Raw genomic sequence first — 27,804 nt, 5'->3', positions numbered from 1 at the left:
CTTAGAATCACTTAGATGTAATTAAAGCGACAAAGATTCTACGAGCTGTCATGACGTTGGTGTAAACAGCCTGATAGCGATTAGGAGATACTGCATCTAGTCCATTTTAAAGATTATGAATCACTAGACTAGAGGCCTATACTGGTAACCGCCTCAAGTATGTACGGTTATCGTAATCTTTAGTCGATCAGTGTGTCAGGTATAACTGTAAAAAAATATAATTCCAGCGTATTTGAAAATACGTACTGTCAACATCGATTCATTTTAGTACTGACCGAAGGTGAATCCGGTTACAGAATATATGTGTCTTAATATTTAAGTGTAAAACAGTTGTTGCAGTGTGTCAGTATTCAGGTAGTCGATTTTTACGAGTTTCCCCGTGTCTTCGTCTATACATAAAAGATGTCGAAGTATGGCTACAACAGTTTGCCTACCGGGGAACCGGATCCTGACGATGAAATGCGAGTTGCGTTACCTCCGTTAATGGTCACGTTGGCTGTACCGTCAACTCCAAACTATCCGATGTCTCCCTCGCCGATGGGGTCATCGGAAACGCTTCCAGAACATCAAAATGCCAAACGGAGAATGGATCGCCGTCTTATGCGACTGAATACGGAACTCCTTCAAGCGGTTGTTGATGGAAATTTGGCGGAGGTTGAACGGTTCGGTATATGTTAATTTTGGTTCCGCTATTTCGAATTTATCTTGAAATTACGCAGCCTTCCTCGGTAAACGAAGAAAAAATAAAAAGTATTGAACCGGGTTTATTTTAATGCCGTTAGCTACTAATCCAAAATTTTCAAAAAGACGTATTGCGTTGTGCGAAAATCCATCCGAATTGATTGTTCTATTGTTTGAATATGTGTCTACAGCTGCAGGTTCTTCATACTTTCTTATGTTTGAATTGTACCGCAATTTCAATTTGATCCAATGTGTAACGCACAGTTTCGTTTCTATCCATAATTCCTATTCGATTCATTTGAAAAAATTGAAATTAATCTGGAACAAAGTCAATACGCCTCAAACAATTCAATTTCTATTCAGTTGTTTCTGTTCGAATCCTATAACGATTTGAATTCGTGTAAATCTGTCAATGGTGAGTGGGTACCTTTTCGCCTCAGAGTATTTTCCACAGAAACGTATAACACACGATTTTATTCGATACAGCATTATTCGACACGTACTTATAGTACGCGGGTATTATACTAAACAGAGTTATTTTACTCGGGTGTTATTTAACAGTAATTTTTGTACTGAGCCGTCCTAGTAGATGTGATCGCATGGACGTATTTCAAAACGTTCTAGTTGTACCTTGGAATATAATTTTCTAAACACTTCGAATTACACTCAATATTATAATTAATTGATTTTAAAAATTTTAATAATTCCTATCAATCCCTTGTAATCGCTAGCCACTTATTCCTATAGGAAGATTCAGCTAGACATCCAAACAGTAATTTTGGGACCAAAAAACAGATTCAGTCGGTTTCAAATTTTCTATTCTTTTCTATTATTTAAAATTTTTTCCAATTGCTGGGCTGTTTATTCGGTTCAGTGATCACACTGTAATGGAGGGGATCATCATTAATACTCGAAATACTTTGCACGTAAACTTCCCATGTTGATACACATTTATCGCTGTCAGTAAATTATCTGGATGATTGATCATCTCTTTGGTTTTGTTTGTGACCCAATTCTCATAAATCGGGTAGAATGTATGCAACTCTCTTTCTTTTTTCTATCTTTTGCATTGTGCATTTTCTGATGTAACTTAAAATTCATAATTTTTAGTGGTCTCCAGCATGATGCCAGTGCAAACGCGACATGCAAGCCACATCGGATTTCGAGTTGTCACATAGCGAGCTTTTTAGGACATACCGATATTTTGCGAACTCTGCTCAAGAATGGTGCCCAACTAGAAGGAACGCGTGACGCAATGGGACGAACACCTTTGCATCTCGCCGCTTGGGAAGGCAATCCGGATTGTGTAAAGCTTCTTCTCGATCATGCCCCAGAACTGGTAAACATAGCAACAGAAAAAATCGAAATAAAAGACAAAATTCGGTTAGAGTGGATCGACTCTTGGGACCACGATCATCAGTCGGTGATTGACATGGTGAGTAGTTCTCGATAAACACGTCCAAACAGTACAGTTCGTCAGAGCTTTAGGCATACCGTTTTCAAAACACGGTAGTGCGATAATCTCAATTTTTAGCTACCGGTCTTAGAATTCGGGAGTTCACCTCTTCACGTAGCTTGTAAACGGACAGAGATGATCTGTGTGCAACATCTTCTGGCGGCTGGAGCTGAGTTCAATAAAGTTGACAGTCGAGGTATGAGGCCACTTGATGTAGTAGGCGAAAATTTAATCGACCACCGTGAAGAGGGCGACGTGGAATTCAGGTAGGTATATAACACATTGATTATGACTTGTGTATTTGATCACTGGAGTCTAGTCGAGACAATCTCATCAACGATTCAGGTATCCAGCCGTAATCGCATCATTGATAGCTGCTGGCAGCCGGCATTACCTCTCTTCGGAATATCAGGACCAAAGTCACATCGTGACGCCATTGCATACAGCTGTTGAGTTGGGTTCCTTGGACGCGATAACAGTCCTTCTGAATGCGAATTTCCCTCGCTCTATATGGAACGCGGTTGGAGACACTCCGATGCATTTGGCTATCATGAAGAAAGCAGTGGAACCGTTGAAGCTGCTAATGAGCATAGTCAACAGTGAAGACTCACCGAATTACCTTGATCCTGTAAATTCCGTTGGACTGACTCCTCTGCAATTGGCAATGCGTGAAAATTGGATTCCAGGGGTGAGCATCATCCTAGAAGCTGGTGCAGACGTTACGACCACCTCGAGCAATGGATACACAGCTTTGCACTTGTCAGCTGCAAGCGGTAACTTGGAGATGATTCAAGAACTGCTAAGCATTCCGGACTCGCAAACGGTAGATTTACTCTTCCACTCGCTTCAAAAAATTTTTTGAACATGCGCGATAATACCCGTTGTTCTGTTACATAGATAATCGAGGTGGAAAACCAGTCGGGAGAAACTCCTTTATATTGCGCGATCGCTAGTGGCAGAGTTGATTGTGTTAAAGAGATTCTCGACGCCGGCGCGAGTGTTCAGCACAAATTGCGCGGTGGAGTAACTGTGTTTCATCGTGCAGCCGAGCACGGCTTTGCCGACATTCTTCAACTCCTGCTTGACAGAGATCCTTCGACGACGAAATTGATGATTAATGCCAGAGACAAGTTGGCGATGTCCGGAATGACGCCTTTGCACATGGCTGCGTATTTCGGACACGCTGAATGCGTGAGAATTCTTCTTGAAGCCGGTGCGGACATCCTATCTACAACGACGGAGAATCCACACACCAAGGCGACCCCTTTACACCTAGCAACGACACAGAATCACTATGAAGTCGTGGCCGCCCTACTAAGTCGTGAAACTGACATTATTGACGTACAGGACAATCACGGGTGGCTACCGCTGCATGTGGCGTGCTATCACAGCAGCAGAGAGAGCATTAAATTGCTGTTAGATGCCGGCGCCGATTTGTCCGTCGTAACAAAAGACGTTGACCGCAAAAGTATGTCTGCGATGGATTTCCTCGTTTACAACGTTCCTAGGCCCGTCGAATTTCTCGAATCGGTATTCGACGCTGCCATCACTATCAACGAGTACACAATCAATGAGCCCAATTGTCTAATCACTCTTGATTACAGTATATTAACACCTCGCGGCATAAATATGGAGCAGATGAGAGTTGTCAATGCCCTCATTAACAGCGGGAACCAATTCAACCAAAAACGCCTACTCATTCATCCCCTGATTGAAAGTTTCTTGTACCTGAAATGGCGGACTCTCAGCCCTTTTTTTATGATCAATCTAGCACTTTACGCAGTGTTTGTCGTTGCTACGACACAACTAATCACTGGAATTTATTACTACGAGGATAAAGGAGAGGAACCGCCGGTTATTCTTAACACACAGATGAGCAGTTATATCCTGGTTTTCAGCCTTGTGCCTATCGCCATTCTGGTAATTTCACAACATATTGATAATTATCAACAATTACGATAATTCTTACGACCTAATGTAGTATCATGGTAACGAAAAACAGGGATTCTGCATTATATCTCTTCTTTCCTACAGTATGGAAAACGTAACGTCTCTCAGTCTGTTCGTATTTTAACTTACAACTCCAGATCTACTATACCGATTTCGATTCTTTTTTTTTCGGTAGATAGCTACAATGTCTGGACAGGTTTGAAACAGAACAATATTTGTAAGTCAAATAAGAACGGGATCACACACTTATGCGAAGACTACCTAAAATCATATAGGTAGAGGAAAGTTATGTCCAAGAGTTTTCAAGGTCTTAATTTAAGCTCTACAAAAAAAGTCCGGAAGAGTATATGGCTGTTTAATAATTTTGCAAGAAAAAGCATTGGAAAATATTCGCGGGCGGAACCGCAATAGGTTGGTAGTTGATGATAAAAATGGATTTAGACTCAAAGCTTAATGTTGGGTGGTTAAAGGTTGATAGAATATGAAAAGTTAGTAAATAATGTAATCAATCCAAATGCATGTATGAAATTGACAAAAATACCATAATTGAAGTGTTGGTCAGTACTTGACAAGTAGTAATTCACCATTTTCAGGAATTCTTACACGGGCAGCAACGTTCTTGGATCTACTTTCGCGAACTTGAATCCTGGGTGAAGTGGGGTTCCTTCATACTTGCAACCTTGGTCGTATTCGCTGATCACAACGTTAACGAATGGACGCGTCACGTGGCTGCCGTGGCCGTCCTACTAGCTTGGACTGAGCTTATGTTTTTGCTGTCTCGTTTCCCAGAATGGGGTTACTACGTACTAATGTTTTCCAAAGTGGCCACGAACGTTATCAAGGTACAGACGTGCATTTGATACTGGGATCCCTATTGTGCAAATATCGATGCACGGGAAATATCGCGCAAGCTATCAGACTTTTATTCTGTTACGATAAACGGATTTAAAGTAAAATAAATGGGATAAAAACCACGTAATTTAATACGACGCCCATGGCAGTTATATAGCGTGGTATATTTAATGCCATCAGATGGCGTCTCCGGAATGTAGGGATCCACATTGTTAAAACCCGGGTAAAAACTATTTCCATAAACCTGCCGAAAACATCGGAAAGGAAACTACCAATTCATCAACAATCCATTGTCTTCTTCACAGGTACTATTGACGTTTGGCTTTCTTGTGATTGGCTTCACCTTCAGTTTCTTGGTCCAGTTTCGGAGCGAACCTCCATTTGGCTCCCCGTGGCAGAGTTTTGTAAAGACAATGGTGATGATGACTTCAGAATTCGATTACTCTGATCTCTTTACCGGACAAGAAGACTACATAGTGACATTGACACTTGGACGGCTGGTATTCGTTGCCTTCCTGGTTTTAGCTGCCATCGTTCTGATGAACTTGATGGTTGGTTTAGCGGTTAATGACATCAACGACTTGGAGATACGAGGAAAAACTCAGCGCCTCTTTAAGCAAGTCAATTTCCTATGCAGCCTGGATCTGGTGGTCTACAACAAAATGATACTTCGCCTATTACCGAAAAGTTGGCGCATCAGAATCGAGCAGGGCAGATGCGTTGATTCGAAACTTTATCTTCATCCGGGCAGACCACTTCGCACTATTTTTAAGACGTTACCTTCTTCGATCAAAGAAGACATCATACAAACCGCTAGAGCCGGTCAAAAAATGTCAGAACCAACCATGGTTGACATTCTGGACCGGTTAACTAATTTAGAAATGATTCTTCAAAAGGTTTTCCAAAAGGAAACACTCGTGCCTCTACAAAGTAATACCGAAGGTCGCAAGGACCAATCGGAAGCCACAGCTACTTCCGATTTATCAACTCTCGCTGAATACATTGATAAATTAAAAGACGACAATATTTCGAGGTGGGAAAAAACAGAACTCATAATTGACAACGTAGCTCAAACCTTGAGTGCTTTGCAGAGACAGTTAGACAGATTGAATGGGAATATTGCTCTCTCAGGAAATGCAACTCATGTAGTGAACATAGAGGAAATGTAAGATACGGTCTTACTTCAAACATTGGCTGTGAGCAATGATGGGCAAAATTTTAATTAGTCAATAATGAATTTCATTTTTATCTTGAAATTAGGAAAAAATTAAAAATAAATTCCATTAATCAGTTTGTAGTACATTCCAATTACAAAGTACGAATGTAATTTGTAATTTACATCGCACTAATCAATAGAGGTGTAATTTGTAAGTGAAATGTAATTAATTACAAATTGTAATTGAGCGGTGCCCAATACTAGATGTGAATTGTTGGTATATGCTCTAAGTCCATAGTTAGCAATGGACGTTGGTATCTTAATTTATCAATTTTTATCGAAACCAATATGGCGTCGTACCAGGTTATCAGCTGATCGTCTTAGCCGCACGGTTTTATCTGAATTATATGCTGGTAAAAAAACAAATAAAAATATACAAGCGGTTATACTTTTTCTCTGTTATATCAAGTTAATAAAAGACGCAAATGGACGAAAAAATGTCTATAACTAAATATGACCTGATTAGCGTATTATAGTATCTACTTGTTTTAATCTTTGGGTATTTTGAACTTCAATCGTATTCTTTTGCTTCCTGTACACAAATCATGTAAGTATCACAAATATTCTATCTGCATGATTCGATATGATAGAAATCAACGTCCAATGAGGAATTATTGATTTTATGTTAGCAACCAGAAATTGTATAAGAGCTGCTCAGAAGTGGTCATTGTCGGATCCAAATCGGTTTTTACTGGTTTCTTAGGAAGGTCTACTGCTAGAATTATGGGTTATTTTACAAAAATGAAAGATCAGTTTTAGAGAAATATTCTTTTAATATAAACCGTTCCCAAATTAGTAAAAGAATAATTTAGAGTTGACATTCCAGCGAAAAATGCAAAGGAAAATAGACAACAAGAATTTCTCGTTTGTTATAAGTTTTTCACATGAATGCATTCTTTATTTGTTCTTCAAAATACCAATTTTTCGCAGATATTTGACTAAGAACGGTGTGGTTGCCAGAGTTATTGATATCCTTGCTGGAGCGAATAATTTGTGGATCGCGTATGCAATAACAAATGTTGATGAATTCGATACGATATTTTGAATCCTTTCATTGTCCACAAATCCCAGAGAACTAATCAGTGAAGGCACATCTACGCCACTGAAAGAAAATATAGTTTCTGTCAAAATCGTACTTTGTTTACTAAAAGGCTTGTATTTACCTTAATTTATAATCATTATTTTGAATGGGTTTTGTGTAGTTTTAGTATGATGCAAGAAAAAAGAAAGAAAAAATTATTCTTGCGTGAAACACTCTCAGTTTTTCAATAAAGACCAATAAAACATATGAAACAAACCTATAAATTACTACGTAACAGATACCAAGAGACGCCAATGATATGCCAACATGGAACACAATAACCGTGCTTCCATAATCTTTAACTGCTCTTTTAAGCTTTGCTGCTCTTGATTCCTCGTCAGTCTTAGGTAATTCGTTCGATGATTTTTCAGATTCATTTTGTGTGGTACCAGCGCCTGTTGAATAGCTCATCACGTGAGCAGGTTTGGTACAGTATAAATTTTTGGAGAGTAAACTTCTTGCAATGATGTTAATGTCAGCACCTAAATATCACATTAAAATGCTTCTGAGTTTAATGAGGCGGTCATTTTACAAGAATAAAGTAACTAATAATAATAATGAAGTTCAGATTTAATGACTATATTTGGTTTTATTGAACCGCATATTTGGACTTTTCTCGTTTACAAATCAGCTGTTCAAAAATAGAAGTATAATTCATATATCTGGAAAAAAGAATGGACAGAATTTTTTCCTACAGTTGTTTTTGTATTTGGGACCAGAGAATGTTTCACACAAAAAAAACATTGTCCGAAGTTTTTTTTGGCTTCTATCAATAAAGAACTGCCGATTCCGGTAGAAGTAAACTATGGTTTGATATTAATTTATGCCAAAAATCGTTTTTACGATATAAAGTCAAATGTCAATTATCACATCATTTTACAAAAATTAGTGGAGACACGATTAGTACATGATAGTGTATTAGTTTCAGATTGTAATAAAAGAAAAAAATGGTATTAATCCTTTCCTACTCATTTGAATTCGTCCTTTTACTTGTTGTTAGAGAACGTGCTAATTTTCAGAGGCTGCTTTCAGTGCATATGTTGTTGAGTAAATGCAGTGAATAATCATCAAGGACGACTACATTGTAACATATTCCATGGAGCAGCTCAAGTAAAATCAAGTCGTAATTCAAGTCTGGGAGGTATGACGTAAAATACAGTATAACAATTACCATGTATAAACGATCCATTCGAAGTCTTTGTTACATTGTTGATTTTATGATGTACCTGAATATGTTACAATACTCCAATGTAGAGAATAAAACTGATGAATTAAAATCTATAGAAATGATTTGATATCCTGAATGCCTGCTATGTTTGATAAAATTATCAATATTTTGTAATTTCTTTTTCAGGATGGGCACAAATGTTTGTGAAAAAAATTCCATTACATTTCCAGGTTTTCCAGGACCTAAAACTCAAGATCTTGACATTTTCCCAGTTCTAGTAAGCCACTAAAATCTAAATCATTCAGCTTATTAACTCTATATTTGGTTCAAATTCAAATTGAATTGATGATAAATATAATGTACAAAAAAAGCTTAAGCCATTTGTTTTTTCAACGAAAAAAAGTAAACTTGTTACCTCAAAAAATTATTTCTAACTCCAATGATATAAAACTGATATTTTCAGTTTTTTCTATGACCCAATTAAAAATTCCCTGACAATTCCAGGTTTTCCACCTGTGTGGTCAGTCTGTTTTTACAGGGCAATTAGTAGTATATTATGTTAAAGGTGCGGAAAGTGCGCGATTTTCGACGAGTGTAGGCACACACCGGAAGCAAGTGCTGGAATCGCATGAGTCAGATATCGCTTATCAATACGTGTGACACACGATACTTTTTTCGACACCTACGAAGGACATTTTGATTCAAGGAGCAACAAATGTGCCACTGACAGCGTTTAAAACGTGGGTTAGTTAACATATGTTTAATGCCACAGTGCGAAAAATTGAGTTATTCAGCTGTGCACATGTGCCAACCTCATTTACGAGCACTGGTCAGAAATGGGGCACTTTACACACACTGTACAGGTTTCGAAAATCAAATTTTCCAAGAAAGTGTTTGAAGAAATATAAGTAATCACAAGTATTACTTTTAAATTATATGTACATACAGTAATAGAAAATATCTATGCTGACTTTTGGCGGACTGACGTGAAACAGATCCAAGTTAGGATCTGTTGCTACAAGCACGTTTCGTTAACGTTCCATATTTATTCAGCTAAATCATTTCACATCCATTCATTTGGATAGTGTGAGAAACCATATTGCTGGACCGTAATTTTGAACCATGCAACCGAAATTTTTCCTTCACTTAACAGTAGCTGAGAAATTTGAATATCCTGCCTGAACGAGTATGAAAAATTTATCAGTGTGCATGGTGTCTGTCATTCAGTGTGGTACGGCCTACCATCTAAACCAACAGTTAAGAAAAGGGAAAAAAACGTGGAAAAAATCACCAGTAATGTTATTGATGCTAAAGCCGATGAACACGAATAAAACAACAACCTTAATATACAACAGAAATAAATCTAAGCGAAATCCAATATCACAAGCTGAGGTCTCAACAATTTGAGAAACAGATTTATAAATAGAAGGTTTAAAAAGATTAACCTCTGACGTTTTTGGATGTACTTTGTTCACCATACAGATTTACAGACATTGACTGAAAAAAGTCAAACAAATATTTCAGATTGGATAAAAACAAATTCATGCAAGTACAGTACAACAGATATTTGTCAACGATTAGAAATGGTAACTATTCAGGAAAGTAAAACTTCTTGAATATTTTTCCGACAATTTGTGGCAATGAAATTGATAAGAAAAATACGCCCAAAAACATGAAAATTGTATCAAAAATACCAAAGTTTTATCAATTGAACTGTTTTGATTATGAAACCTATTCTTAAATTGTTAATATCGTGATATGTATTATTCCAATTACCTTTGAATAGTTTCAATTACATAGTAAAGTGTTCACCATCACTGAAGAAAATAACATTGCTGAATACGTTTTAAATGATTCGTTCTCTATTCCTAATTTTTTAATTCAGATGATAGAATGCATTCTTTCTTGAACTTCACATTGTACGCTGTAGAACATATTTATTACCATGATTCAGTACTTTATAAAACTTTATCTGCTTATATCTTGACTTTGTCCGATAGTAGAACCTGGTATTAATTCATTGCTAGTAGCATAAAATGATTTTGAAAAATTGAAACTGGTTTTAATATGCTGCTATTAAATTGCTAGAATATTTTTTAGGAATATTTGGGAATTGGAAATATTCAGTGATCAAGTTTATAAATTAAAGTTTTAAACATTGGTGTCTTTATCACAAACCTTTGGTAGTAGTAGTTCTGTTCTGCAAGCAGAGTTTGCTCTTGGAATAGTGTGAGTTCTGCATATCATAGGCGATGTATTTATCATCCCTGGACCATATGCCGCCGGGCATATTGAGGTGCATAGATTTACCCTCGGAGGAAAATGGCTGCGGAACGTTGCTCTGCATAGATCCATTGAGACTCACGGCGCCAGTACAATCATACGAATCAGTGTACGAGTGTTCGGAATTATCTTGGGTCGTGCAGTCCCCAAGACTAAGACCTTCTGATCTAGTATTGGAACAAGTTGCCGGCCCATTTGCCTGGCAGAACAATATAGGTCCCGTTATATCTCGTGCTCTCTCCGGAGTGAAACGACCCGTTTCGTTTCCAAATATCTGGGTCATGTTCTGGGGTAGCGGTATCGTGGGAGCAGATGGGTAGGATTTTACTGCAGAGGCATGCAGACTTTTCTTCTGATTGTTTTCATTGCTATTTCTTAGATCTCCACTAAGTACAGCTGAAAATTGAGTTTTACTGTGATAATTATGTTCACTTAAATTTACAACTTTATAATTATATTAAGGATTCAGGTGTCAATCATTTGCAGATTTCTGCAATCCATGCATTGGGAAAATAAAAATATAATAACAATAAAAACAAAATTTGATACTGAAACGGAACAGAGACCTGTGTGTTTATGACGCGATAAAGCCGTTTGTAGGATATTTAAATATCCCCCTTTTGCACAGTTTCCTAATTTCAATGCCATACCGATGATCACTTTCACTCGTGGTACTTAAGTGTGTAGATAAATTGCCGAACGCTGTTCTTTACTTGTTTAATTGCATTCAAATGTGTATATTTAATTGTAATCGTTGATGAGTCCGAAAATTGAAAAACTTGAATGTGAAAGAACACGTTTTGAGAATTCTAAATGATTTGTTTTTTCGTGAATACGTTTCGACGAATCTTGACAACCGTTCACGCCGATTGTCCGACTTCTAATGTTCTGATATTATTATCATCATTGCGCCGATGATACATCAAAATATCATTGGTCGAAGTTAGGCGGCTTATTTGATTCGTGTGCTTGTGCGCATGACGACTAGAATGAGTTAAAAACTGTTAAAAATGTCTGTGGATAATTCACATAATAAGCAAAGATGTTACTGCGTGACTGAAAAATCTTCAGTCAACAGATGCTGTGGTGTCGGGTCGATAATAGTAGATACACTATTCTTAGGAGCTTTCCACCAAGGAGACACAGTGTGACACTGTGTTACACGGTCGAACACTGTGCCTTGGTGCTTGTTGGAACGCTCATGCGTTATACGAAAAATCTAGGATCATTGAGCGCTCCAGGAAAAAAAAAAACATTTGTGAAACGCGTGTAGATTATCATTGCATTTAATAAATAAATATAAACAATACCATGCGTCGAAAATAAAATCTCCAACTAAAAAATTGGCAGCAATGAATCCGACACGGTGTCCAACCATGCTCCGCAGCTGTGTCCGACTGTGTCGCTCTGTGTCGTTGCTGGAAAGCTCCCCTTTTTAACATATGCAGAGGGCAGAATATCATAACGGTCCTGTAGTGCGATTCTGTAACTCGTTATGAGAATAACGATTCGGAACGCTATCGTTACGATAACGAATTTCGCCGCGTGTAACGACAATCTCATAACGACGGTGCGATTCCGTAACTACGAATAGCGACACTTCGACGTTACAGAATGGGATAACGAATCGTCGTTATGGATAACGACAGGAAGTGACGTATGGTGACAAATCCTTAGTAAGTAACTAGAATTTTATCGAAACTCGCCTTAAAATAGTTGAAATTCGTGCCGCGGTGGCGCGCATGAAGGTATAAACAGAGGCGCGCACAATCACTCAGTCACAGTCAGTGTAAATGCACCGTGCAGTAAACATCGTGAATACAAATATCAACATTAATTCAAGTGAAGTGCGTTTTTGGTTTGTTTGCATCGTTACCATGAATTCGGTTGGGAAGTTAGTATAATCTACGATGTTTATAATACATGTTATGTGTGATGTTGTGAATTATATGTCATGTTTTGTGTGGTTTATAGGTTATGAACATGTGAAAATTTAATTCGTTCATGTTTCCGTGACTAATTTTGATTAATTTTCTCTAGAAACAAACGGAAGAGACAGGCGAAGGCCACGCCAGCCCAAATTGATTTTATGATTGATTATTTTATCCAACATCCTCACGTTGCAACAGGGAAATTTCAATCTCTTCATGCAAAATCAGATTTGGCCGCGTCGTGGGAGCAACTCGCGGAAGAACTAAACAAGATGGGAAAAAATGAGAGAGGGAAAGACGTTAAATCATGGAAATCAGTAAGTTAATATGAGTATATTATGTTACTTTAAAAGGTGCTTATTGAAATTTGGTTGGCGAACATTAGCGCTGAGTTACGATGCTCAACATTACTCAACGTTGAGTTGTTCTGAACACGTCCTTTATTTATCGTACAGAATCTTGAGAAATAAATTTGCAAATTTTAATTTGCACCCTTTTACACATCATTTCATATCGCATTTATAAATTTGCATATTTTATATAATCTGTAATTTTTCATAATAAATGTTTCAAATTTTTATTCTAGACGTGGCGAGACAACAAGACCACTGTGTCGCAAAAAGTGTCGAGAATTAGAGCAAATCGTTCGAGGACAGGGAATGTTGGTGGCCCTCAAATAAAACTGACAGAACGAGAAGAGAAAATTATGGGCATTATGGGCTTCGATTACGTGGAAGGAGTGGAATGCCCTGATGCCTTTCCCGAAGAACAGGTAATATTGGTTTTGCACTGATGAAGCAAAATATCGAATCTCATAAAAATTATTTTGGAAAGTCATTTGTTTCTATAAAAACCATTTCAGTTAAATGCCATAGAGCTATTGGCAGAAGGAGACGACAGCATATTAGACGAGGATGGCAGCGTTTTAACTTTGCGAGACTACGTCGAGGCCGGTGCTCTCGATTACACTAGTAAGTTATCGGTTTTTAGTATGCCATTAATTATTTATTAATAAATCAAAAATTGTGTGTCATATCGCTCATTTGACTTTTGTGTTTTTTTAGATGTAGAATTTCTTGAAAACGTTGATGGCGGGGAGGCAAATTTGGAGGAAGGCTCAATACCTGATGCAAATATAGATGCTACATTGCCACCACCACCGTCACCTCCTCCAGCAACAACACCATCTCCAGCAGATGAATTGGCAGAACCTGGCCCGAGTGGCCTTAATCAACAAGCAAGAGCCTCGAGAGTCACAAGACCTAGTAAGTATCACAAAATCGTAACTTGTTTGTTACAAAATATGGAAACATGTATTTAATATTGGTTTCAATAATCTTTCAGATCGTCGAGGATTCAGCACACAGCTGGAACAGTCACGAACTGACTTTGCAACTCTGGCTGAGAGACAAGTTTCATGTATGGAGGTACTTATTATTGAAATATCTTTAAAGTTGTCTTCATCGTACATATTAAACGGCATTTTACGATAAATTCAATGTCGAAAATAACTGAACAAATTCTTTTTGCACAGATGTTTGCAAAATCAATGGAGAAGATGGCCGAGAATGACAGGCAGAGAAACGAGAATGAAAGAGAAAGGAACGAGATTCTCCGCACACTCATCGAATCTAAAAAAGAGCGGGACCAAATTATGATTAATTTGACAGGAGTCCTGCAGGAATGTGTGCAACGTTTAAAACAATAAAGCATTAGGCACCGAAGAAAAAATTGAGGTCTAGTTTAGAATAAAGATTTTTTGCGTTTTTATTTTTTGTTCGGGTTAAAAAAGGTGAATATTTTTTATAAAATAAAGTTATACTTTAAAAACACAATTGAATATTTCTTTATGTACAATCAATTGTAAACATTATAGTTGAAAGAATGTAAATTCGAAAAATTGGTGATTTCGAAAACTTAACGACGGAGCCAGGAATCGAACCTGGCGTCTAGAGATGCTTGATCGGAGCCTTACTCCACTAGACCACCTAGTCGCCCTGGCTCTGTTGTCGTTAATTTCTCTCATCACCTTTAAACATTATACTTGTTGGCAATTTAACCATAAACATCATTCCATATTCTGTATTCTATTCTTCCGCATCACGGAAGTTGGGAAATCTTTCTCTCATAATTTGTTGTTGAATTCGTTGAGCCAAAGCGCGTGGTCCTCGTCTGTTGTATTCTTCATCTTGATCCATCGGATCAATATCATTCCCTACGGGATGAGCTATCGGTGCTAGTTGTTCGTCATCTTGATTGTTTAATCGTAGTTGCACTCTCATGTTGTGCAGTACTGCACACGCATTAACAATTTTCGCTGCGAACGCTGGTTCGTACATCAAGACTCGCTGGTATGACAAGCATCTCCATACAGATTTAAAAACTCCAAAAAACCGCTCGACGACGCTTCTAGCCTTACATAGTTGTTGTGTGTATTGATGTTGTCGCGTATCTTCAGGAAAATTGGCCAGAGGTGTTAACAGCCAAGGCTCCAACGGATATCCAGCATCACCTGATGGATAATATATTGATTTAGAAAAAAGTAGACTAAATATAATATGCATATTATGTATATAAAACTCAAACTGAACCCATGCTGCTTTGCTGAACAGTGAAAAATATTTTCGCTTTGACTGCGCTTAAGGTGTTAACCAAGCGCAGTCGATGTAGTGTTAGTATTGTGGCTCTGACTGCGCTTGGTCAAGACCCTATGCGCAGTCGAGTGACAATATTTTACAACAACTCCGCTTGGTCAAAACCCTAAGCACAGTCATTGAAAATAAATTTTTTTCAATTTTTCGGCCGCTTATGCAGCATTCAGATATATGCAAAATACACTGTATGACATCACAACTTACCAATTAGCCAAGTTCTTCGTTCTCCTCGATTATAATGGAATTCCATAGCCCTCCGGATAGGTGATGTGCTCCATATGTACGCATCATTTCGAGCACCTGGATATCGTGGATTTATGTTCAATATTGTGAGATCTGGATCAACAATCTGCAACAAGAATAATAATAAAGAAGTTGAAAGACAAAACATTACATTCAGTTACGCACTGAATAAAATAGAAATTCCTTTAAAATTTATAATAAATTCTTATACAAGAATTACACAATTAGGCAATTTCACTTGAAATTCTCATTTGTAATTTTTCTTGTCATTTTTATCATTTTCAATGATAAAATTTGAAGCAAAATTGTAAAATTTAAAGAATTTATTTGGAAGAACTGCATCATGGATGTTTAAGGAGACATATTTCTTCTCTTCATACTTACTGCTTGCACGTTCAAAGAATGCCGGCCATGATGATTGACGAATGCCTCCTCATGTTCCGATGGGGCAAGTATGTGTACAAACGTACAGTCGATTGCGCCTATTGCACCCGGAAATGGCTGTGGAGCAGTTGCAAACTTTTCCTTTCCTTGCTGCCGATCGATGGCAGTCATTGGAAATTTTACCCATCTACGAAGCAAGCGCCTGTTGATTGCTTCGGTAACAGCATGCAGGCAACGACTTGTTGATGACTGGCTGATATTAAATTGTTGTTGGTTGCCGACACTCCGTTGATAACAACCTTGAGCGTAAAATCGAATGGCGACCAACACCTGCGAAAAATATTGAAAGGTTAATTTCAAGAACATTGGTTTACTGACACGATTTCTTTGAGGCGAAAAAATACAATAATTCCAAAATTACCTTGATTTCTGGGCTTAACCCAATAACCCGTTCACTCTGCAACTCTGCACGTAACAGATTAACGAGATTCATCACAGCTTCTTGAGGCAGGCGAAAAAGGCTGAGAAACTCTTCTCGTGGTAGCTGAAAAGGATTCTGAGCATCTCTCAGTCGCCTTCTTTCCACACGACGTTCGAGTCGGCGTAATCTTTCCTCAAGAACGAATACATCCCAAGCAAGGTATTCGATAGCCATGATCCTTTGAGATTGAAGATAATCAAAGAAACAGCGTAAATAATAGACTTAATAGTAGAAATGAATTATTAATGAAATTAATGAATAATTATATTTGTGGAAGCAACCTTGTGGGTTCTTCGGAGCAACACTACAATTTATAGGTTATGTTATTCTTTTTTTAGAAAATAATGAAATCTATTCTACAATTTTTTCTGAAGTCAATCTGCATTGATAATTCCTAATTACTGCAAAATTCAACTTACTTACTTGTTATTTCAAACGTCGTAATTATTTTTCACTTTCGGAGCACTTTTCGAAGCACTGTCTCGGAGTCGAGAAAAATATGGGAAACGCACACCACTCCTCTAGCTCGTGTGCAAAGTGTCGTTATAATCGTCGTTATAGCGTAACGAGGGGGTCTCTGAGCCTCGCTATCCGCTCGCACCGTAACGACATCATAACGACACTTTTCGTTATTAATAACGACAAAACTCGCTAAGAATAGTGTACAGAATCGCATTTGTCGTTATAATAGCGACGCGGTCGGTAGCATAACGAAACTTGTCGTTATGAGTCCATAACGACAGCATAACGAGTTACAGAATCGCGCTACTGGCAGATGAAGCCGTAAAAGCTGATATATAGGCAGTTGTGTTTTGCTGATTTCTTTGAAATCTATGAGGAAGGAAATAATATAAATAACGGAGCATTTAAAAAAAAAGTCGAGACTTAATCGACCACAAGAAGCCGTATCAGCGATCGGTGGCTTCTTTATCGGCGGGAGCTATTAAATCTGCAATCTCATAAAACACACAAAAACCCATTAGGTTAACCGTTTTTAACAATCTTCCAGCTCGAATACATCCATGATGCATCCCACTCACTAATATATCCTTTGCAAAGATTCTTGAAAAGCAGGTCTGCTTTATGGTGCTGCCCCACGTAGGGCCGAATCACCGGAATCCGCAACGTCGGAACGGAATGGACGGAAAAGTCACTAAAATCTGCGTTCCGGTAATTTTATCGCGTCTTATTTTTACGGAATGGTGGATTCGTCCAGTATCCGCATATTACAACATTCTGTTTCGAGCGCTGCAGGAGTAGTATATATACAAATACTAAAGAAGAGTTTGTACACAGTGCGATAATTAATCGTGAGTGCTTTCCATGTACCCAAATTCCGGAACAGAGTTCCGGAGGGTCAATTTTCATTTTATGAAATAATTAAATAAATGTATGTACAAAAATTAATTTGACATAAGACCTAATTAAATAAATTGTATACAGTGATGCAAAATCTTTATCCAAACAGACAAATAAACCCGAATAGCACAAATATGAATCTACATCGTTCCGTCGTTCCATGAAATTTTGGTATATACATGGGATGGCAGGATTTTTCAAAACCCGGAACGGACTCAGAAATCCACTAGATCTCGTCTGCGTTCTGTTCCGTTACTGCGGATTCCGGCGATCCGGCCTTACATCGGACAGCAACATTACCCACCATATTGGTCTCATTTCAGACCCTTTTTTTCAAAAATCTTCTAGTTTTACTGATCGAGTAGTAAAATTGTTTGAAAATTTTGGAAGTGATAGAAATCACAATTGTCCTTTCCAGCGATTATACAAGCACAACTGTAAATTCTGTCGTGTCCAAAAGTTTAAAGACGATTAACTTCTAGGGAATATGGCGGCCGTTGTAGGGTTGATTGTAAACGTTAAGAGCACATACTACAAGAGGTAGCTTCGCGTGCAGCGGGGTGATACCATAGGGTGATACAAGTTTCCACTTCCACTTTCTTATTTGAGACCGGATGACATTCTATTACCACAGAATTAAATGCAAAGTGAAATAGACGGAGAAACCCGAGGATATCTTTCTCTCTCTCATCACTTCGGCCGCATTTTTTGCAAGGTCGTTGGAATGGGTGCATACCACTGGGTGTATACTACCTCCAGTAGTATATGCACTGTTGTAAACTGATTTTAGCAAAGCGCTAGTCGTTCCCTTCTCAGTGTATGCTCGTAGTTAAGGGTCTGTTTACAATCCTTGCGTTGTTTATGGTGAACTCTTATGCATACGGGATTAAGTACATACAAAAGAAATGCATCTGATAAAGTGAGCGATATTGATAGCTCGGAGTAAAGTGAAATATGTTCGCGTATGACGTACGGAAATATTAAGCACAGTCGTTGGTTTTCGCACTCCGAATTACTGATCGCCGTAGCAAAAGCGTCTAAATATGTTGTCGCTTCTATTTGCGTACCTGATCGTGGCGGACGTCGTCAACGTGAGTCTTGGGCTTCACGCGCGAGACCCCCTTGAACATCATGGGCGATGCGAGCCGATAACGATACCGATGTGCATGAACATTCCGTACAACGAAACGATCATGCCGAACCTGATGAGCCACCAGAAGCAGGAAGAAGCGGGTCTCGAGGTACACCAATTCCTCCCACTGGTCAAGGTAAAGTGCAGCCCAGACTTGCAATTCTTTCTGTGCTCAATGTACGTTCCGGTCTGCACGATATTGGAGAAGGCAATACGGCCCTGCCGGTCTCTTTGTGAGAGTGCAAAAGCTGGCTGTGAGTCACTCATGAATCGCTTCGGCTTCCTCTGGCCGGACAACTTGGAGTGCTCAAAGTTCCCTGTTTTCGGTCACGACGAAATCTGTGTTGGTGACAACAATACTGCATCCACCGAGCCTTCCAGACCACTCGAACCGCAGTCCCAAGGTCCCAGAGCAGAGTATCATCCTGGCTGGAATAACCGGCCATCCGATGGCAGTGACCTCTTCGGCGCTCGAGACTTTGGCTTTGTCTGCTCTATGCAGTTCCAGGTTCCTCACGACCTTGGCTACAGTCTTAAGGTAGGGGATGTCACAGAGCCGAACTGTGGCGCACCCTGCGACGACATGTTCTTTACTCCGAAAGAGCGCCGCTTCTCTAGAATCTGGGTTGGCACTTGGGCCTCCGTCTGCGCAGCCTCCTGCTTCTTCACCGCTCTGACCTTCCTCATTGACACGGACCGCTTTCGATATCCCGAAAGGCCGATCATCTTCCTCTCTGTTTGCTATCTGATGGTCGCCCTCGTCTATGTCGTCGGATGGGCTGCAGGCAACTCCATTTCCTGCCGCGAACCCTTTTCTCCGCCTCTGAATGTCAGGTTCGAGACGATATCCACCGTCACGCAGGGGACCAAGCACGAATTGTGCACCGTGCTTTTCATGGTCTTGTACTTCTTCAGCATGGCCTCCAGCATCTGGTGGGTCATTCTCACTCTTACTTGGTTCCTTGCTGCTGGACTCAAGTGGGGGCACGAAGCGATCGAGGCTCATTCGCAGTACTTTCATTTGGCTGCTTGGGCTGTTCCTGCCGTCAAAACTATCACCATTCTTGCCATGGGGAAAGTCGAGGGTAAGTATCAATAGGCCTTGGAATCTATGCAACTGTTATTAGCAGTCAAAGTTAGCAGCCAAGTATATTAAACTTGTTACAAATGGGGTAATTTAATAATGTTCACTTCTAAGATTTTCTGAAATTAGTATCTTTACATGAGGAGTGACAAAATTTTAATCACTGAGTCTGACTGCTTTAATTTAATAAAAACGGCAAGTTTGCAGGCTGCGAACCCTGGCTGCTAGCGTCAGCTTCATTCAAAAATTTTATATTATTCCTTATTCTCCTAACGAAAAAAGAATTCTTAGAAATCACACGTTGACCAATCAAAACCATGTAAACTGGGAACTGTTACAAGATTTTTGTATGTATAGAAAAGTAAAGCAAATGTCTGGAAATTTATTAGGAAATATATGCAGATCTTCTTAAAAATTTCGTAAATTATGGTGTTCTAGAGATCTTTCAATTGATAAATCACAATTTATAATTTAAATAAATTAGTTGTTCACAATTGTTCCTACTTGCTACGCTAAATTATAAGTTTTTTTCAAGTTGTTTGTTTCACTGCTGCATTCACTCAATTATCAGTATTTATCTATACAGCTGATAATTATGTTATGAATAACAGGATCAGTATGCGAAACGCGACATGTAAAGATGATAAGTTAGAGAAACAGAGAAAAAACTGAGAATTTTCAAATCTAAATTGAGTAGACATTCGGAAATTTTTTGTGTAACAAAAATTTGAAATGATTTGAATTTTCATATTTTTTTTTTTCAATATTTTTAATCAAGTCGAGCTGGAGATGATAATTGGCCCAATTTAGAGAGAAAATTCATATTTGTTCAGAACATATTTTGCATCACTAGACTAAAGAAATCCCGACTTCTGGTATTTTGCTTATGTTCTTATAGTACTACGTAATAGAAAATGGGGGTGGATTGCTCAGATCTAATAAAAGGTTTTTTAAATCAGTTGTGATTAGTTTAAAATGCAGTTCAAGAAATATTTTTAAAAAAGCTAGAATTATGAAAAATTTTATCAAATTTTCAAGCAATATCAAAGTTTTTCCACAAATCAGCGAAAATTCATTTTCGTTACACTCACTTTTTCAGCAACTCTTATATACCTCTTAATTAATTCTCCAACTATGTTTTATTGAATTCAGCCCAGCAATTTTTTTAAACTTCCGTAGCTTGAGACAATTATTACATTTTATCTAAATTCATTTGGCAGTTTCAATAAATTCTTTCTTTGTGCACTTATTTTTATATTTATAGTGGATTTTAGCATATCAGAACAAATGCAACCTTCTCACAACATCCCGTGAAATGTGAGTGCAAATTATCCTAAAATCCAAACAGAGAAATCGAATTCACCGTATCTAAGCCCGTGTCAGTGAGGGGATACAAATTTGTATTTTGGCATTTTGTAATGCTAAAGTCGTGCTGCAATAATTAAATTTTTGTTATATTTTTCAGGGGATATCTTGTCCGGAGTGTGTTACGTGGGGTTGTGGAACGTCAAGGCACTGAGAGGCTTTGTGTTGGCGCCGTTGTGCGTCTATCTGGTACTGGGAACGGCGTTTCTCCTTGCAGGATTTGTATCGCTGTTCCGCATTCGCACAGTAATGAAACACGACGGAACTAAGACAGACAAGCTTGAAAAACTAATGATTCGCATTGGTATATTTTCTGTGCTTTACACAGTGCCTGCGTTGATAGTTATTGCTTGTTTATTCTACGAGCAAGCCTATTTCGATCATTGGATGCTCAATTGGTGGTCGGAAAAATGCATCAAGTACTCAATTCCTTGTCCCGTTGGCGAACGAACACGCGACCTTGGTCGTCGTCCGGAATTTGAAGTCTTCATGATCAAGTATCTGATGGCAATGATTGTCGGGATAACCAGTAGCTTTTGGGTCTGGTCAAGCAAGACGCTGACTAGTTGGAGGCAATTTTTCAACCGCATTCAGGGACGGCGAACCGAAGCTTATGTTTGAAGATTCATTTCCTTCTATTAATGACTCTTGATAATAACTTTGCATCAAAATCAAACCAGTTTTATATTTTCTCATTTTCATTTACTTTCATTTTCACTGTCATTCAAAGATTGCTGTTTGAACAAGATTTTTTTTATTCATTCCCAGTGGTTTCTATGCAACAATCATGTCAATTTTTATACATATATCGAGGATTTTTCATCGCAATTTTGTTTTTAATATCTATAACAAGCTGGTGAGGTTTACTTCTTTGATATAGTGTGTACAACGATAGTAAGTTGTACGCATTTCATGATAATGTTCGACAAGACAAAATGACAAAATCGCTCTCTGCCGTGCCACTTTTTTTTTTACAACAAGGGTAGCTTTAATATGTGACATAATTAGCAGCTATTACGTAACCAAGTCTGATTAATTTTTTTCTTGTTTTACCACTAGGTTTAACAAAATGTTATTTTATCATTGCACGTTATTTAAACTCACCATCGTAATTCCGCGAAAGTTTTATCTTCAAGGATTTGCCCGTAAGGTTTTTTTACTGGAGCATATTTTATAAGTGTTAGTGTTTTCATACTTGTAACTTGTATCCATCATTGTCAGACTTGAAGAGTTGATGGACTGAAACTCGCGAGAAGCTAGTTTGTGCACAAATCTGACTTTTCCTGACTGCTGACATAAAAACAGAAACATAGAAATTCCGTAGGATAAATTATATGAATAATATTTTCAAATACACGTTTTCACTCCTTGGAGATCTTGTCGAAAAAACATTTTCCGAAAACGTAAATCGTCTTTATAGACAAGTTGAAGGTGATAAAAATCACTTTAACAAACACATTTATTGTCTGTTTAGATGTAAACTCACTAGAATTAATTGTATATTTAGTATCGCGGCAACAGATTCCATTTTAACCATGACAATTAATTATTAAATGCCGGAATCTCAATATTTATTTATAGAATGATTTGCACAAGTCGAAAGTATGACTTGCTACAGAATACCGTAATCTATTTCGAGAGTGACTTTTCACTCCTATTTCAATTATCTCGTTACATGCTGATATTTGGATCTTGGATGTAGCTCAAACCCAAATTCAAGAGCAAAGGAGGATCAAGCGAGCATGTAAATACCATGGATGCTTGATGAAGTTGAATAAAGATTAATTGGGGAAAAAACCAATTAATCGAAGTCTAGGATCAATCGAATAATCGCATAGCCCTAATACATGAAAAGATAAAGCTCTTGGTACCGAAAACTTGGTGATGTTTGAGCCGAGAGTTAGTCATTCGTTAATTATCGAAGGCTTAGTTATATTGGGATCCAAAATACCAAAAGATTCCATCTTCTGGCAGAAAACGTACCACAGAGGCTAACCCAGTTGTATTCAATGATAAAAGTAGTTTTTTAACACATATTTTACACTGCCATCCCAATGTGACAAAATAAAAGTGTAATCGCTTTTACGGGCTTTTCTATTTCTTAACGTCCATGTGATTCTGCTTAAACTGGGGCCGAAACGAACAGCTGATCGCTCACTGCGATGCCATGTTGCTTTTGTTCACACCCATAGTGTGGATCCCAATTCTTCTGACCTTTTCAGATTCTAACGAATCTTTATAGATTTCTTAATACAATCTTTGGAGTATCGTCAATTTTTTCCTTGCATTTTTTTTTTGCAATTGCTGTCATTGGATGATCAATTTGAAATTTTGTATTATTGAAAAACGCATGGTTCTTCTTTTTCTCTGGGCGGAAAATATTTTTAGAGAATTAGATCTTATGCATAAGTTAATACAAGTACGTAAGAATTTCCTTTAAGTGTAATGGGAAAACTTATGCTGCAATAGGATATCCTGTACATAGATGCAGCTCTAGTTATGGTTTAGCATAATATATTTTTAAATACTCATGTATATAAATATTATACTGCCGTGCTGGGTCGAATAATAGAAATGAAGATAAAAGTAAACATAAATAATCGAGCTCATCGCATAAAAATTTCGGAGGATATTTTTAACTAATTAAAAATACGGCAACGGGCAGGAAAAATTACCAGAAATGGTGATTAAGTTTGCCGAAAATTTAAGAAAGTTGCGCAACTTTCGGGCATGTTCTTTAACTTGCTCACGAAGTAGGTTGACTAATTAAGTAAAAGAACGTGCTCTTACTATTCAAGTCACGCTACAATTCGTATCACCTGAGGAAAAAAACTGTTGCTGTTCCCTCGGTCTTTCCTGTTAAACATTGGTCGCTACATTGTTCACTATCTGTAACTATTATTTCGTAACATACAATCTCAATTCGTCCATTGAAACTATCGAGCTTCTGTATGTCGTGTAAATTATCCTTATGAAACGCTTGCGGAGAATATTCTATAATATAAATCGTCGTAATTTTATAAGTGTGCATGTTTTTGTTGCCGCACACGCGTGAATACATACTTATCATTGCTATATGTTACGCAAACTTGTGTCAAATTATTATAGGCATTTATTCTTTATATAAATAAAAATATACATACCGATACTGTTATCGTATCCAAGATTTACAGCATAAGGTGTAATAACTAATAAACAGTTCACATGTCAGGTCAAAGTTCGTTGCATTTTCAAATTGAAAAGGAATTTACCCTCCACTTGGATTTATTCACCAACTAACGAGTACAAACAGTTATTTTTGAACTGTAATAGATTGTGACAAATTCTATAACAGTCACTTAGTTTTGATTTTGCCAGTCCAACTTTGGTTTTAATCCGATTTTTATTCTCTTGGCATCGTTCATTTTTGGGGACACATCGAAGCGCAAAATTTTTCCCCGTCATTTGAACACCGAATCTGTTCTAAAACGCTATGTACAACTATTTTTAGAAATCTCTTGATTCATAAAGCTCGGTGTGTGTGTGTACGTATGCGTTGTTAAGTATGGCGTGTTGACATGACTTTGTATCGATTTATGGTACAAGTTGAATTGGATAGTATAAGATAATGTTCTGCTATTTAAATAATATGTTATGAAGTATACATTTGTCCTAATTTTTACCAAATTATTATCATGTAATGTTTTATCATACCTTTTTTTATATTACTATAATTACATGCTTATGTAGTAAACAAGGTTTGACTTTCTCAATGTCTTTTTTTTTCAACAAAATATGAAGAAGGACGGTTAGTCAAGCGATTCTCATGTATATACGTATATTATGAATTATTAATAGTATTAAGGTATTCTGTACATTTTATCTAATTATTATATTAATTTTATTTCTTTCAAAATTTACACCACTGAAGACCGAAGGTAGAGCGTGTCGAAATTAATTTTCTTCCATTAATTCGACGCTGCTTTAATTTTCGGTTTTTATTTTTCCCATCGCGTAAGGGACAAAATTTTCAATCAAGGTACTAACTTCACAAAAGAACTTCGACAGTCCTTGATATCATGAATATTAATATAGCGATGCTAATCAGCCGAAATATTAACGGTCGTTTGTTTTACCCTTGTATTTGTAAAATACAGTCATACTTTTTGATGATAAAAAAAGAATTACTTCATTTTCTACGTAAATTTGTTGAAAAAGAAATTCATTCACCTATATTACAATGTGTACGTTGACTGTTAAATATAGTTACTCTGCTTGATATGAATATGTATCCGAAAATAGATGGAATGATGTATACTTAATTATTTGATAAGTAAGGAAATTTATCACTACACGCGTAGTGTGGTTTAAAAAAAGGCCAATGAGCAATTAAGGCTTTGTCGAGTCTGAGAATGAGTTTCATTACTTTTTTAAATACGCATGTTATTCCTAAGCTCAAGGTTTCCAACCCGCGAATCGGATTTTCATGATGTATCACTATAGAGAAAAGGACGTACAGAATTAGAGATATTTTTATTCCCGCTACGTTTTTAATACTCCTTTTTTAAAATAGAGGAAAACATTCTTAGGCTCAAAAGAACTTTATGAATCCCGTCTCTTGCGTATTTGGTTACGCACCTATTATAAACACTGCCAAGTGGGGTTGAACATTTTCTTCGCACCGTTGTGATAAGAACAATATGCGAAATAAAACATTGAAATAGAATGGACAATACTGATCGTATATTAAATTACTTTTCTTGTTAAATTGGGATCCTTAAATTCAGAAGAAATCATCTGCCTCATTGACTGGGTGTTATATTTAATTATAAAAGTGGTTTTTAAAAATTGCATATTTCACCCCAGATCGACTCATTGCCACTAAATTTAAAGTCCACGAGCTTGCACGATGCTTTCTGTGCTTTCGTATTCGAGAAATTTCTTTGAAACCATCTTCTGGTTACCCAATTCGATGTCATCTTGCCCTAACCACATCTATGTTAAGGATTCCAATATTGAAAATCGTTTATTTTTCATTTGCTTTTATTGGCCCAGTTATAGAATTGGAGAATGTCTTTGCCGGTGATAAAATGCCATATTTTATTCGTCAAAATATTAGCATCCAATATTTTTTATTCATTTCATTTTATCCAGTATTTTTTTTATAAAAGTATAACCAGTATTTGATTATAACTGTTTGTGGCATCATCTACATGGAGGCTGAAATTTGATTTTTATTGCTTTGTTAGTTCAATTTTTACTTTAAAAACTAATTCTTAATAATGACGTAATTTTTCCCTTTGTAGTAAAGTAATAGTAACATTCGTTTGAGAAGGTGTGCTGGGTGGGGCTAAAGTAATTTGAATTGTACAGTAGTCAGGTTATTACACGTATAATGAATATTGTCACCACTAAATAATATTTTTTGTACGGTGTCTCGTTTTTACTACAAAGAACAACAATATCGTAACAATCGTTTATATTATTATGTATTTAAAAATGATAAAAATATACAATATTCAAAGCAATTGCAGCGCGATTTTAATCATTTATCCGTCATAGTTTCGCATAATACAGGACTGAAAATGTAAAGAAAATATATGTTTTCTGACAATTCCTGAGAATAAAATTTTCTCGTACGAAGAACATATTATGTCATATTTTTCTCCGACAGCAAGAAGTGCTGAAAATTTGAAGACAATGATTTAATTCAAAATCATGATACAATCGATTAACGTGTTTTTCGTTAAAGACCTAAAAATTTAATGGCTTCTATTCTTAGTTTGTACACTAAACCATATCTAAATAGCAGCCAGATCGAAATTTGTAACCCTAAAGCTGCATGTTTAAATAACTCGAAAATTACTGGACCGGATATATTCAGAATCTAATCAGTTCTAAGTTGAAGAAAGCCCCGCCAACTGGGAACTAGATCATCCAAATCTGTTCATCTGTTCTCCAGATATTACCGGGTAAAAATTGATCACACGCACTCGCACGTAAACCGAGACGTAATCCGAAATTGGTCAGAGTCAATTCTCCGGACCTTGAAACATCGAGATCTAGTGACAACTTGAATTTTCATTTTTGGGGCTGATGGTAACAATTTTCCTTGCTTTATTTTCTTGGTAAAAACGGAGCGGCAAGTTAATAATCTAAGTTGTGGTATTTCTGCGAAAACTGGTGTGTATTCTGAGAGAAATTAGAAATTTTTAGCACATGGTTGAAATTAACGTCACTGAAAGGCAGCAAAAAAAAAGAAAATCTAGAAACTTGGGTAAAAGAAGATTTTCAATAGAAGCAGAATTACAAAAACTAATCAGAAAATTTGAGGCAATATCAAGGTGTTTCCGTAAAAAATATTGAAACGAATTTCCTGCAAATTGAAATATCCGGATATATTTATAAAATTTCAGGAAATCGTTAAAATTTGTCAGAGATTTTCAGAGAAGCTAAGAAAAAAAAAAAAAAAAAACCGTCGATATTCACATCGTGAGTTTAAAAT

The 27,804-nt window shown here is 37.2% G+C and overlaps 4 protein-coding genes across 8 annotated transcripts; 2 read left to right on the top strand and 2 right to left on the bottom strand.

The window, feature by feature from the left end:
- The first annotated feature begins 344 nt into the window (after positions 1-344).
- LOC124298584 (transient receptor potential channel pyrexia-like) lies at positions 345-9,587 on the top strand. 3 transcript variants are annotated; one of them, XM_046750774.1, is made up of 10 exons: positions 345-662; positions 1,792-2,116; positions 2,216-2,403; positions 2,483-2,960; positions 3,035-4,057; positions 4,681-4,929; positions 5,245-6,702; positions 8,256-8,377; positions 8,591-8,681; positions 8,970-9,587. In XM_046750774.1, the coding sequence occupies exons 1-7, from the start codon at positions 403-405 to the stop codon at positions 6,106-6,108; spliced, it is 3,387 nt and encodes a 1,128-aa protein (XP_046606730.1). In that variant the 5' UTR covers positions 345-402; the 3' UTR covers positions 6,109-6,702; positions 8,256-8,377; positions 8,591-8,681; positions 8,970-9,587. The 3 variants fall into 3 exon arrangements, with proteins under 3 accessions (XP_046606730.1, XP_046606729.1, XP_046606728.1); XM_046750773.1 differs by lacking the exon at positions 8,970-9,587 and having other exon boundaries at positions 8,591-8,762; XM_046750772.1 differs by lacking the exon at positions 8,970-9,587 and having other exon boundaries at positions 8,256-8,602.
- LOC124298591 (uncharacterized) lies at positions 7,025-11,784 on the bottom strand. The gene is made up of 4 exons (XM_046750785.1): positions 11,254-11,784; positions 10,583-11,083; positions 7,454-7,718; positions 7,025-7,257 (listed from the first exon to the last, which is right to left on the bottom strand). Exons 1-4 carry the CDS (start codon positions 11,333-11,335, stop codon positions 7,053-7,055), a joined length of 1,053 nt encoding a protein of 350 aa, XP_046606741.1. The 5' UTR covers positions 11,336-11,784; the 3' UTR covers positions 7,025-7,052.
- A 2,833-nt stretch (positions 11,785-14,617) lies between these two features.
- On the bottom strand, positions 14,618-17,152 carry LOC124298590 (putative nuclease HARBI1). 3 transcript variants are annotated; one of them, XM_046750783.1, is made up of 5 exons: positions 16,800-17,152; positions 16,321-16,558; positions 15,900-16,229; positions 15,477-15,621; positions 14,618-15,130 (listed from the first exon to the last, which is right to left on the bottom strand). In XM_046750783.1, the coding sequence occupies exons 2-5, from the start codon at positions 16,552-16,554 to the stop codon at positions 14,706-14,708; spliced, it is 1,134 nt and encodes a 377-aa protein (XP_046606739.1). In that variant the 5' UTR covers positions 16,555-16,558; positions 16,800-17,152; the 3' UTR covers positions 14,618-14,705. The 3 variants fall into 3 exon arrangements, with proteins under 3 accessions (XP_046606739.1, XP_046606740.1, XP_046606738.1); XM_046750784.1 differs by having other exon boundaries at positions 16,321-16,602; positions 16,804-17,152; XM_046750782.1 differs by having other exon boundaries at positions 16,804-17,152.
- A 1,414-nt stretch (positions 17,153-18,566) lies between these two features.
- On the top strand, positions 18,567-22,254 carry LOC124298587 (frizzled-2). Its single transcript, XM_046750775.1, has 2 exons — positions 18,567-19,956; positions 21,421-22,254. The coding sequence occupies exons 1-2, from the start codon at positions 18,783-18,785 to the stop codon at positions 21,939-21,941; spliced, it is 1,695 nt and encodes a 564-aa protein (XP_046606731.1). The 5' UTR covers positions 18,567-18,782; the 3' UTR covers positions 21,942-22,254.
- Positions 22,255-27,804: the final 5,550 nt, after the last annotated feature.

Source organism: Neodiprion virginianus, chromosome 2 (assembly GCF_021901495.1).
Source record: "Neodiprion virginianus isolate iyNeoVirg1 chromosome 2, iyNeoVirg1.1, whole genome shotgun sequence".
NCBI classification, from domain to species: domain Eukaryota; kingdom Metazoa; phylum Arthropoda; class Insecta; order Hymenoptera; family Diprionidae; genus Neodiprion; species Neodiprion virginianus.
Note: the sequence above shows the minus strand (reverse complement) of the source record. Positions and strands in the feature narration are given on the sequence as shown.

Bases quoted from the DNA above. Each gene is read 5' to 3' on its own strand.
- LOC124298584 (XM_046750774.1), top strand. From the start codon at position 403: ATGTCGAAGTATGGCTACAACAGTTTGCCTACCGGGGAACCGGATCCT. The intron at 2,117-2,215 runs GTGAGTAGTTCT...CTCAATTTTTAG, and splicing joins ATCAGTCGGTGATTGACATG to CTACCGGTCTTAGAATTCGG. The intron at 2,961-3,034 runs GTAGATTTACTC...TCTGTTACATAG, and splicing joins GCATTCCGGACTCGCAAACG to ATAATCGAGGTGGAAAACCA.
- LOC124298591 (XM_046750785.1), bottom strand. From the start codon at position 11,335: ATGGCATTGAAATTAGGAAACTGTGCAAAAGGGGGATATTTAAATATC. The intron at 7,719-10,582 runs GTTTGTGATAAA...TGTGATATTTAG, and splicing joins CAGAACTACTACTACCAAAG to GTGCTGACATTAACATCATT. The intron at 7,258-7,453 runs GTTTGTTTCATA...ATTTTCTTTCAG, and splicing joins TGTTACGTAGTAATTTATAG to TGGCGTAGATGTGCCTTCAC.
- LOC124298590 (XM_046750783.1), bottom strand. From the start codon at position 16,554: ATGGCTATCGAATACCTTGCTTGGGATGTATTCGTTCTTGAGGAAAGA. The intron at 16,230-16,320 runs GTAATTTTGGAA...TATTTTTCGCAG, and splicing joins GGTTAAGCCCAGAAATCAAG to GTGTTGGTCGCCATTCGATT. The intron at 15,622-15,899 runs GTAAGTATGAAG...TTCTTGTTGCAG, and splicing joins ATTCTTTGAACGTGCAAGCA to ATTGTTGATCCAGATCTCAC.
- LOC124298587 (XM_046750775.1), top strand. From the start codon at position 18,783: ATGTTGTCGCTTCTATTTGCGTACCTGATCGTGGCGGACGTCGTCAAC. The intron at 19,957-21,420 runs GTAAGTATCAAT...TATATTTTTCAG, and splicing joins TGCCATGGGGAAAGTCGAGG to GGGATATCTTGTCCGGAGTG.